Below are 12,500 nucleotides of genomic sequence, written 5' to 3'. Positions count from 1 at the left end.
TGTTTCGGGGACACCTGGTCACCGTTCTGATACATGTAGGGGGACACCTGGTCACTGTCATGATATCTGTGTGTGTGTGTGTTTCTTTGTGTGTGCGCATGTATGCGCATGTGTGTGTGTGTGTGGGTGTGTGTGTGTGTATTCACCTATTTGTACTTACCTATTTGTGGTTGCAGGGTTCGAGTCACCACCCTGCCGTGTGGGGGGGGGGGTTGTTTACATAAGCGCCACCTACACGTCTCTCCTCACACCTCACTTAAGTGACACGATGAGTTACATGTTACGCTGAGTCAATTACCGGCCCTCTGACGACCCCTACAGATGTTCCGTTGTTAGATTGGTAGCGCACTCGCCTTACTGAGTGTCCGGGGTTCGATTCCCGGCACGGGTGGAAACGTTGGGCATGTTTCCACACACCTGCTGTCCCTGTTCACCTAGCAGTAAGTAGGTACCTGGGTGTTAGTCACCCTACACCTGCTGTATCTGTTCACCTAGCAGTAAGTAGGTACCTGGTTGTTGTCATCTTACACATACTGTCCCTGTTCACCTAGCAGTAAGTAGGTACCTGGGTGTTAATCACCCTACACCTGCTGTATCTGTTCACCTAGCAGTAAGTAGGTACCTGGGTGTTAGTCGACAGATGTGGGTGGCATCCTGGGGGAGATGGAAAAACCACAGTGGAATCAACTTTCCTTCCAGTGATCATCACACCCTCAGCAGAGTTGCTAGGGCGTTCCCCTAACAGTGTCTGCAGGGGGTTGAGCTTAGCTCCTGGACCCTACGCTTTCACTTCATTGAATAGTGGCTTTTCCCTGTCGTTGTGGGCTCTGTGGTAACTTAATTTAGGGGGTGGTAGGAGCCTAGGGGGTAGCAGTAACAAGGGGCTAAGGGCTGGTAGAAGACTAAGGGATAGCAGTAACAAGGGGCCAGTAAAGGCTATTTAACCACTTAAAATTACCAAACAGAATAAACTTGACCAATATCACATACAGAGAGGGGGCGCTGGCCCCTCTTTAACCTCAATTGAACATGTATATCATTTACAAAGTTAAATTGTTTTTTGACTGATCAGGTTTGAGTCTGACCAGACCACAACACTGTAGTGGGTGTTGCGTAGTGTTGCTTCCTGTAGTGGGTGTTGCGTAGTGTTGCTTCCTGTAGTGGGTGTTGCGTAGTGTTGCTTCCTGTAGTGGGTGTTGCGTAGTGTTGCTTCCTGTAGTGGGTGTTGCGTAGTGTTGCTTCCTGTAGTGGGTGTTGCGTAGTGTTGCTTCCTGTAGTGGGTGTTGCGTAGTGTTGCTTCCTGTAGTGGGTGTTGCGTAGTGTTGCTTCCTGTAGTGGGTGTTGCGTAGTGTTGCTTCCTGTAGTGGGTGTTGCGTAGTGTTGCTTCCTGTAGTGGGTGTTGCGTAGTGTTGCTTCCTGTAGTGGGTGTTGCGTAGTGTTGCTTCCTGTAGTGGGTGTTGCGTAGTGTTGCTTCCTGTAGTGGGTGTTGCGTAGTGTTGCTTCCTGTGAGGGCAACTGTGGTGTTGGTTGTGTGTTGATAGTAATTGTTGAGGATAGTTGTTGTTAGTAGTTGTTAGTGGTTGTTGATTGTTGATAGTTGTTAGTGGTTGTTGATAGTTATTGATAGTTGTTAGTGGTTGTGGATAGTTGTTAGTGGTTGTGGATAGTTGTTAGTGGTTGTGGATATTTGTTAGTGGTTGTGGATAGTTGTTGATAGTTGTTAGTGGTTGTGGATAGTTGTTAGTGGTTGTTGATAGTTGTTAGTGGTTGTTGATAGTTGTTAGTGGTTGTGGATAGTTGTTAGTGGTTGTTGATAGTTGCTGATAGTTGTTAGTGGTTGTGGATAGTTGTTGATAGTTGTTAGTGGTTGTGGATAGTTGTTGATAGTTGCTAGTGGTTGTTGATAGTTGTTAGTGGTTGCTGATAGTTGTTGATAGTTGTTAGTGGTTGTGGATAGTTGTTGATAGTTGTTAGTGGTTGTTGATAGTTGTTAGTGGTTGCTGATAGTTGTTGATAGTTGTTAGTGGTTGTGGATAGTTGTTAGTGGTTGTTGATAGTTGTTAGTGGTTGTAGATAGTTGTTAGTGGTTGTGGATAGTTGTTAGTGGTTGTTGATAGTTGTTGATAGTTGTTAGTGGTTGTGGATAGTTGTTAGTGGTTGTGGATAGTTGTTGATAGTTGTTAGTGGTTGTGGATAGTTGTTGATAGTTGTTAGTGGTTGTGGATAGTTGTTGATAGTTGTTAGTGGTTGTGGATAGTTGTTAGTGGTTGTGGATAGTTGTTGATAGTTGTTAGTGGTTGTGGATAGTTGTTGATAGTTGTTAATGGTTGTGGATAGTTGTTGATAGTTGTTAGTGGTTGTGGATAGTTGTTGATAGTTATTAGTGGTTGTGGATAGTTGTTAGTAGTTGTGGATAGTTGTTAGTGGTTGTGGATAGTTGTTGATAGTTGTTAGTGGTTGTTGATAGTTGTTAGTGGTTGCTGATAGTGGTTGATAGTGGTTGTGGATAGTTGTTAGTGGTTATGGATAATTGTTAGTGGTTATGTATAGTTGTTAATAGAGGTTAGTGGTTATTAACAGCAGTGGTTTTGGATAGTTGTCGTTGATAGTTGTTGATGGTCCCTGGTAGCATCTTATCGTAAAGTGATCTGGGGAAGAGTGGTTGCAGCCTCTGACTTACTCCTCACCAAAGGGCTTAAGCCACTTATGAGAAAGAAGCAATCTCTCTGATACTTGCACTGGAACATTTCCAGGTCTACGTGGGCCAGTCGTCCCAAGTGGTCACAGTCTACAGCAATCACAATCTCTGGTTTACCTCAACACCATGAATAACACTAACACACTTCTGAGTTAGGTTACGATGTGTTATGGAGTTTTTGTTTTAGTGAGAGGGCCTTCTGATGTCGTCCATAGGTGTCTTGAATCCTACTGTCTGCTGTCTCACTCTAGGATAGAGTTTTACAATGAGTCTCGAGAAAAGGTGAGCTCTATCTAATGAGTTGAATGGTTGAGAGGAAAGGCGGTTCCACTGTTGTTCAGTGCCAGGGCATCATGCTACCCATGGAGGTGGAGGCCTAGTCCTGGTTATTAGAGCCCTTTTGGGGTGGGGGTGTGGTATGCAAAGAGTATGTTACAATTTATTCGGCTTATGTCACACTCCCATATAGGCTGCTTCCCAGCCAGTGAACCGGGTGCTAAGGGTTTAACGATCAATAGGGTACCCGTGGTTAAATCAGTAGCTTGGTTCATTGACCAATCACAGGCACGTCCGCCAAAGGTGAAACAACGTGGTTCACTTGCGGGAAGTATTGGCAGACTTGCCAACCTGCTGGTTGAGCACGGTGCACTCTCTCTGGCTTCTGCTTTGCCAACTGTCACTGTCGTGTACACTTGTTATTATTCCAGCTGTACATAGTGTACATATTTACATATATCGAGTGAAGGTAAACTATAGATTACAGTCTATCTGCTGAGATTATTTTGTTTGAAGCCTCGTTACGACCAGGTCGTAATAGTAACTGAGTCAACAAGTGTTCGTAAGTGAACAAGTGTAACTAAGTGATCAAGAAACAAAGAAGACCTGTGAGGTAAAGTAAGTTAAAGTTGCTTCTGCAACTTAAGTTTTCTCGTAACGGAGAGAGAGAGAGAGAGAGAGAGAGAGAGAGAGAGAGAGAGAGAGAGAGAGAGAGAGAGAGAGAGAGAGAGAGAGAAGGGGGGGGGGGCCTGCATCTTGCAAATGTTGCACAGTCGTAAGGTTGTCATGGGAATCAATGTCGGGGTTATCTCTGCCAGTGACTGACTTTAACTCTCTCTTTCTTACAGTCATCTGACCTCTATTTTACTCTTTTTATGGATCTAGTTGTCTATGTATTGTATATATATATATACATACATATATATATATATATATATATATATATATATATATATATATATATATATATATATATATATATATATATATATATATATGGGTGAGGACTTACCTATACATGAGTTACCGAAGTAGAGAACGATATGTGCATGGAAGGCAGCTATATAGTAGTGGCTCCAGCGTCCTGACTCCACCATCAACACTCTCTGTGTGAAGGGTATAGCGCAGAGCAGCGCAAAGAGCGACGCTGCGGCGTACCCTGAGAGACAGAGACATTACATACTGCAGGGCAGAGAGAGAGAGAGAGAGAGAGAGAGAGAGAGAGAGAGAGAGAGAGAGAGAGAGAGTACCCTGGCTATAACAATATACAACTATCCCACAATACACACAGTTCTAAGGTACATATTGCCACCTTCGTGCAGGTGTATCAGTAAGCATCAGAGGACAGCATCACTCAGGCAGACAGACAGACAGGCAGACAGGCTAGCGTAATAGACTGACGTCCTTGCAATACTCTCTTACAATAGGCTGACCATTATCCTCCAGGCTTCCCATGCAAACTAATCTTTGTACAATACACACAAAAATACTTGTTTTTCTATAGCTGTGATATAAATATATATATATATATATATATATATATATATATATATATATATATATATATATATATATATATATATATATTTCCTCTCTGAGGTAATTCCAGTCACTGTATCTTAATTACCATAATTACTCAACTCATTCACTAACGACCCATCGATGACACTGCACCGTAATTAGCAAGGTAATTAAGTCCTATATAAATGAGCAGTGTTGGAGAGTACTTAATGAGTACTGTAGGAGAGTACAGTGCTTAATTATGAAGCTTGTGTTGGAAAGTTTTGAGATTAATGAACACGTGCATATATAGCTTCAGGAAGAGGTACGACAAGGCTCTTGGAGCAGGGGGAGTGCGGACCTTGTGGCGTCCAGTGGAGGCGGGGCCAGGAGCTGTGAATCGACCCCTGCAGCCACAAATAGGTGAGTACACACACAGTGTTGTACCACACATCTGCCACCAACAGTGTTGTGCCATACGTCTGCCACCAGCAGTGTTGTACCACACGTCTACCACCAGCAGTGTTGTACCACGCATCTGCCACCAGCAGTGTTGTGCCACGCATCTGCCATCAGCAGTGTTGTACCACGCATCTGCCACCAGCAGTGTTGTACCACACATTTGCCACCAGCAGTGTTGCACCACACGTCTGCCACTAGTGTTGTACCACACATCTGCCACCAGCAGTGTTGTACCACATATCTACCACCACCAGTGTTGTACCATACGCCTATCACCAGCAATGTTATACCACACTTCTGCCACCAGTGTTGTATCACACATCTGCCACCACCAGTGTTGTATCACACATCTGCCACCAGTTTTGTACCACTGGTCTACCACCAGTGTTGCTCCTGAACACACGGTCGTTATTCATTGTGCAAAAGTGGAACAAAAAAATTGATGGGAAGACTTGGATACAATTCTGAGAGAGGAATTTACCCAACAGCTGCTGCTGGCAAGAGATGTGTTGAGATAGAGAGATTGATTAATTGGGAGGCTGGAGAGATCTGCTCTCTCTTTTGAGACACATGTGCAAGACCTGTGTGTCTTGGAAGATGTCCAAGTGTTGTATATGTGACCACTCTGAATATAGTTCTTCATTCTGAGGGACTGACCCTCTTGAACATACTGTCTTCTGCAGTCTGAGGGACCGGTCACCTCAAGCTTCTCAAAACCGAGGGACTGACCACCTCATATCTGCATCTCCACGACTTTTGCTGTCTCCTGTGTTTCTTGACTGAGGATGCCTGTTGAGCAGGCGACCCACAAGTCACAATTCCTTGGCTGGAACAACCCACAAGCCCCAATATATTGCCTGGAGCAACCCATAGGCCTCAATATCTTGCCTGGAACAGCCCACAGCCCCAGTATCTTGCCTGGAACAAGCACAAGCCCCAATATCTTGTCTGGAACAACCCACAGGTCCTAATATCTTGCCTGGAACAACCCACAGGCCCCAATATCTTGCCTGAAACAACCCACAAGCCCCAATATCTTGCGTGGAACAACCCAAAAGCCCCTATATCTTCCCTGGAACAACCCACAGGCCCCAATATCTTCCCTGGAACAACCCACATGCCCCAATATCTTGGTTGGAGCAGTCCACAGGCCCCAATATCTTCCCTGGAACAGCCCACAGGCCCCAATATCTTGGTTGGAACAATCCACAGGCCCCAATATCTTGCCTGGAACAACCAATCAGTTATTATCTCTCCCAATCATGTCCACTGAACCTCCTAAAAGTCTGACTGACCAGTCTTAAGTCTGGCAGTCATAACCTGATGATTGCCACCATTATCGAAGACCATTACATCCAGAGGACGGAAACATGGCACGTTTATGCCTTACCTAACTAGTCTGGCAGTCGATGTTACGGTCTCTGAAAGTGAGCTTTGATGACCAGACCTGACGAATGAGAGTTGTTATTGACGTGATCTGTGTGTCACAGCACGCAGGAGCAAATGTGATCTGTGTGTCACAGTGCGCGGGAACAGATGTGATCTGTGTGTCACAGTACGCAGCCAGGGGCGAAAGGAGGGATTCTATGGGTTTGCTGAGATAACGTTTCCCTCTGTGTAAGGCCTTATGGAGCCATGTTTCACTCTGTGTAGAGCTTTATCACGTTTCACTCGTCTCACACCACGTTTCGGTCCCCCCCCCCGCCAGCTTCCCGGCAGGGATATAAGGGATTCACGGCTCACACTCTAATACACCAAAGCCGAGTAAGTAGTCCCCTTCTGTGGCCAGCTGAGAGTTAACGACCGGACCAAACACCAAGCCGTGTACGGCTCATGGGAGGACGCTTTGTTGTCAGGTGTCCGAAACGTCGCTCTGGACGGGAGAGAGAGAGAGAGAGAGAGAGAGAGAGAGAGAGAGAGAGAGATGTGGACTAAAGTTGGGACCAGAGGAGATAAAGTCTTCACTGGTGACCACCCACCATAAGTCTGAAGTCTCAGTTTATCAGGCTTCCCAGCCTGGAGAAATAATAGACTTTTACCGGGGCTAAAAAAAATCGGCTGAAACCATTTTCAATCAGGGTAAGTGACCTCCTCTGCCCCGCCCTGACCATAATCTACCGCTGGCTGAACAAGGTTAGGCACTCCCTCCGCATCAAATATAGAATGAAAAATGATTTGCCTTAAAATAGACTAAAACGAAGTACAGGAGAAGATAGAAATAGCTGGAAACTATGCTTGAGGCCCATTTTTGTGCCCGGGCTGGGAAAGAAACATGGCTTGTGAACCAGGCTGCCCAGCTTATGTGGCATCTGTAGCCGAGTGGTGTAGAGCGTCACTTGGGAACCTCGCCAATCTTCCTGTAGTGGGTTCGAATCCTGCTGACTGCGATCCTTCTCTGTATATACCCACTTGTTTCTGTGTCGTGCATTCATATACATTTATATTCTCTCTTTCCCACCCACCTGTCTTCCTACCACCTTTTATACCACTCTCTCTCCTTCTCTTCTTCCCTCCCTCTTTCTCCATCCTTCTCAGAGCACATGATGGAACACTTCGGTCCACCTTCAAAATTAAAGTCTTCCATCTTGAGCAACTCCTTGAAGGAGGGAAGTTAGTACAGGAGAAGAAGCTTTCAACTTGCTAGTGAACGAGGTTATTTGTATTGTTTGATGTTGTGTGTGTTGTGTGTTATGTGTTGTGTGTTGTGTGTTGTGTGTTGTGTGTGTGTTGTGTGTTGTGTGTGTGTGTGTGTTGTGTGTTGTGTGTTATGTGTTGTGTGTTGTGTGTTGTGTGTGTGTTGTGTGTTGTGTGTTGTGTGTGTTGTGTGTTATGTGTTGTGTGTTGTGTGTTGTGTGTGTGTTGTGTGTTGTGTGTTGTGTGTTGTGTGTTGTGTGTGTGTTGTGTGTTGTGTGTTGTGTGTGTGTGTGTGTTGTGTGTGTTGTGTGCTGTGTGTTGTGTGCTGTGTGTTGTGTGTGTTGTGTGTTGTGTGTGTGTTGTGTGCTGTGTGTTGTGTGTGTATGTGTGTGTGTTGTGTGTGTGTTGTGTGTTGTGTGTGTGTTGTGTGCTGTGTGTTGTGAGTTGTGTGTTATGTGTTGTGTGTTGTGTGTTGTGTGTTGTGTGTTATGTGTTGTGTGTTATGTGTTGTGTGTTGTGTGTTGTGTGTTGTGTGTTATGTGTTGTGTGTTGTGTGTTGTGTGTTGTGTGTTGTGTGTAGTGTGTTGTGTGTGTTGTGTGTTATGTGTTGTGTGTTGTGTGTGTGTTGTGTGTTGTGTGTTATGTGTTGTGTGTTGTGTGTTGTGTGTGTGTTGTGTGTTGTGTGTTATGTGTTGTGTGTTGTGTTGTGTGTTGTGTGTGTTGTGTGTTATGTGTTGTGTGTTGTGTGTTGTGTGTGTGTTGTGTGTTGTGTGTTGTGTGTTGTGTGTGTGTGTTGTGTGTTGTGTGTTGTGTGTTGTGTGTGTGTTGTGTGTTGTGTGTTGTGTGTTGTGTGTTGTGTGTGTTGTGTGTTATGTGTTGTGTGTTGTGTGTTGTGTGTTGTGTGTGTTGTGTGTTATGTGTTGTGTGTTGTGTGTTGTGTGTGTTGTGTGTTGTGTGTTGTGTGTTGTGTGTGTGTTGTGTGTTGTGTGTTGTGTGTGTGTGTGTGTTGTGTGTGTGTTGTGTGCTGTGTGTTGTGTGCTGTGTGTTGTGTGTGTGTTGTGTGTTGTGTGTGTGTTGTGTGCTGTGTGTTGTGTGTGTATGTGTGTGTGTTGTGTGTGTGTTGTGTGTTGTGTGTGTGCTGTGTGCTGTGTTGTGTGTGTGTTGTGTGCTGTGTTGTGTGTGTATGTGTGTTGTGTGTGTGTTGTGTGTGTGTGTGTTGTGTGTGTGTGTGTTGTGTGTTGTGTACTCACCTATTTGTACTCACCTATTTGTGGTTGCAGGGGTCGATTCACAGCTCCTGGCCCCGCCTCTTCGCTGATTGCTACTAGGTCCTCTCTCTCCCTGCCCCATCAGCTCTATCATACCTCGCCTTAAAACTATGTATGGTTCCTGCCTCCACTACATCACTTTCTAGGCTATTCCATGGCCTGACTACTCTATGACTGAAGAAATACTTCCTAACATCCCTTTGATTCATCTGAGTCTTCAACTTCCAATTGTGACCTCTTGTGTCTGTGTCCCATCTCTGGAACATCCCGTCTTTGTCCACTTCGTCTATTCCGCGCAGTATTTTATATGTCGTTATCATGTCTCCCCTGACCCTCCTGTCCTCCAGTGTCGTCAGGCCGATTTCCCTCAACCTTTCTTCATAGGACAATCCCCGTAGCTCTGGGACTAGTCTTGTTGCAAAACTTTGCACTTTCTCTAATTTCTTGACGTGCTTGACTAGGTGTGGATTCCAAACTGGTGCTGCATACTCCAGTATGGGCCTGACGTAGATGGTATACAGAGTCTTAAACGAATCCTTACTGAGGTATCGGAACGCTATTCGTAGGTTTGCCAGGCGCCCGTATGCTGCAGCAGTTATCTGATTGATGTGCGCCTCAGGAGATATGCTCGGTGTTATACTCACCCCCAGATCTTTTTCCTTGAGTGAGGTTTGCAGTCTTTGGTCATCTAAACTATATTGTGTCTGCGGTCTTCTTTGCCCTTCCCCAATCTTCATGACTTTGCATTTGGCAGGGTTAAATTCAAGGAGCCAGTTGCTGGACCAGGCTTGTAGCCTGTCCAGGTCTCTTTGTAGTCCTGCCTGATCCTCGTCCGATTTGATTCTTCTCATTAACTTCACATCATCTGCAAACAAGGACACTTCTGAGTCTATCCCTTCCGTTATGTCGTTCACGTATACCAAGAACAGCACAGGTCCTAGGACTGACCCCTGTGGAACCCCGCTTGTCACAGGCGCCCACTCTGACACCTCGTCGCGTACCATGACTCGTTGTTGCCTCCCTGTCAGATATTCTCTGATCCATTGCAGTGCCTTTCCTGTTATGTGTGCCTGGTCCTCTAGCTTTTGCAGTAACCTCTTGTGAGGAACTGTGTCGAAGGCCTTCTTGCAGTCCAAAAATATGCAGTCGATCCACCCCTCTCTCTCTTGTCTTACTTCTGTCACCTTGTCATAAAACTCTAGTAGGTTTGTGACACAGGATTTTCCTTCCCTGAAACCGTGCTGGTTGTCAATTATACACTTGTTTCTTTCCAGGTGCCCCACCACTCTCCTCCTGATGATCTCCATGACCTTGCATACTATACACGTTAGTGATACAGGTCTGTAGTTTAGTGCCTCATGTCTGTCTCCCTTTTTAAAAATTTGGACTACATTTGCCATTTTCCATACCTCAGGGAGTTGCCCAGTTTCAAATGATGTGTTGAAGATCTTTGTTAATGGCTCACACAATATCTCTGCTCCCTCTTTAAGGACCCATGGAGAGATGTTGTCTGGTCCCACCGCCTTTGAGGTGTCAAGTTCGCATAGCAGCTTCTTCACCTCCTCCTTGGTTATGTGTACCTCATCCAGCACTTGCTGGTGTGCCCCCCTGTTCTGATTTCTTGGAGTCCTACTGGTTTCCACTGTAAATACCTCTTTAAATCTTGTGTTGAGCTCCTGACAAACCTCTCGGTCGTTTCGTGTGAATTCCCCATCACCCTTCCTCAGTCTGATTACCTGGTCCTTGACTGTTGTTTTCCTCCTGATGTGGCTGTACAACAGCTTCGGGTCAGTCTTTACTTTTGATGCTATGTCATTTTCATATTGTCTCTGAGCCTCCCTTCTTATCTGTGCATATTCGTTTCTGGCTCTTCGGCTGATTTCTTTATTTTCCTGAGTTCTCTGTCTTCTGTACCTTTTCCATTCTCTAGTACACCTAGTTTTTGCCTCCCTACACCTTTGAGTGAACCAAGGACTCGTTATGTTCTTCCCATTATTTCTGTTTCCCTTGGGAACAAACCTCTCCTCTGCCTCCTTGCATTTTGTTGCTACATAGTCCATCATTTCTTGTACTGGTTTTCCTGTCAGTTCCGTCTCCCACTGAATGTCTTGAAGGAAGTTCCTCATGCCTGAGTAGTTTTCCCTTTTGTAGTTTGGTTTTTCCCATCCTATTCCTGCTACTCTCTCCACTTGGAGCTCAACTATGTAGTCGAAGCACAGAACCACATGATCACTAGCTCCCAGGGGCCTTTCATACGTGATATCCTCGATGTCCGAACTACTCATGGTGAATACAAGGTCCAACCTTGCTGGTTCATCCTCTCCTCTCTCTCTGGTAGTGTCTCTAACATGTTGATGCATGAGGTTTTCCAGTACCACATCCATCATCTTGGCTCTCCATGTTTCGGGACCCCCATGGGGCTCCAGGTTTTCCCAGTCAATCTCCTTGTGATTGAAATCACCCATAACTAGTAACTTTGCTCCCCCCATGTGTGCTCTCCTGGCCACCTCGGCTAGTGTGTCGATCATTGCTCTGTTGCTCTCATCGTATTCTTCTCTTGGCCTCCTGCAGTTCTGTGGTGGGTTGTACATTACTGCAATTATCACCTTATGTCCCTCAGACTGGATTGTTCCTACTAAGTAGTCCCTTTCGCCAGTGCCATCCATTCCTTCCATTTTCTCAAAACCCCACTGGTTATTAATGAGCAGTGCAACTCCTCCTCCCCCTCTCCTCCCTCTGTCTTTCCTGAGGATTTGATATCCGGATGGAAAGATTGAATCTGTTATTATTCTGGTGAGTTTTGTTTCTGTGAGTGCTATTATGTCTGGGGATGTCTCTTTGATTCTTTCGTGCCACTCCTCATACTTGTTTGTTATTCTATCTGCATTTGTATACCACACCTTCAACTTCTTTTCTAAGACTGTGGTCTGGGAGGTATATTGGGGTTGGGGAAGTGGGAGACCTGGTAAGGAACTATGGGTTGTTGCTGTGGGGGTGGAGTTTGTAATGTAGTGGGTGGGGGCATTGGATGTGGCATGGGTGTTTTGATTTAGAGTGTTTGGTTGCACTGGGGTTGACATGGTTGGGAGGCTTCTATAGGAAGTTGTGAGGGAGGCTGTATTTGATCTTCTTCCTGGGTCTGGGATCTCCTGTCTGTCTTCTCCATCCCCTCTCTTTCCTCCTTTCGCCTTTGTACCATCTCTCTCAGTTTCTGCCTTTCTTCTTGTGTTCTGTCGCGGTCGAGATACACCTTCCTGTATGCCGTCATGTCCCTTAATCGTGCTTTCTCCTGCAGGATCCTGGTCCGAGTCGCTTCTGCCTTGAAGGTCACTCTCACTGGCCGGGTTCTTTTTTTTACAAACCCCCCTATTCTCCGAAAATTTTCCAGCTGGGTCATATCGTCTTCTCCTATTGCTTTCATGATGCTTTCAATTGCTTTTTTTTCCCCTTGTTTTCTTGCTTCATATGTTTCCCTTTCGACTTCCTGGAGCCCATACACAAAGACTGACCTCACCCTTTCATTCTCCCACTGCATATCCCTGTGTATCCCCTCATTTAATTTGGTTTCCTCCACTACAGCTTTCCTTTCATCAGTTTCACTGGCTAATGTACTTGGGCTCAGTGGCCTGTCATTTTCCCTTCTCGGCTTTCCTTGGGCTCTG

General features: G+C 45.5%; 1 protein-coding gene across 1 annotated transcript in view; it reads right to left on the bottom strand.

The window, feature by feature from the left end:
- Window positions 1-12,500, bottom strand: part of LOC128701466 (probable G-protein coupled receptor B0563.6) — a 318,000-nt gene that overhangs the window by 8,258 nt on the left and 297,242 nt on the right. Inside the window, exon 4 of the mRNA XM_053795166.2 lies at window positions 3,987-4,133. Within this exon, the coding sequence (XP_053651141.2) occupies window positions 3,987-4,133 (147 nt within the window). The remainder of the gene's footprint in view (window positions 1-3,986; window positions 4,134-12,500) is intronic.

The sequence above is a fragment of the Cherax quadricarinatus genome, chromosome 72, assembly GCF_038502225.1.
Source record: "Cherax quadricarinatus isolate ZL_2023a chromosome 72, ASM3850222v1, whole genome shotgun sequence".
NCBI classification, from domain to species: Eukaryota; Metazoa; Arthropoda; class Malacostraca; order Decapoda; family Parastacidae; genus Cherax; species Cherax quadricarinatus.
This window is presented reverse-complemented; position numbering and strand designations above follow the sequence as displayed.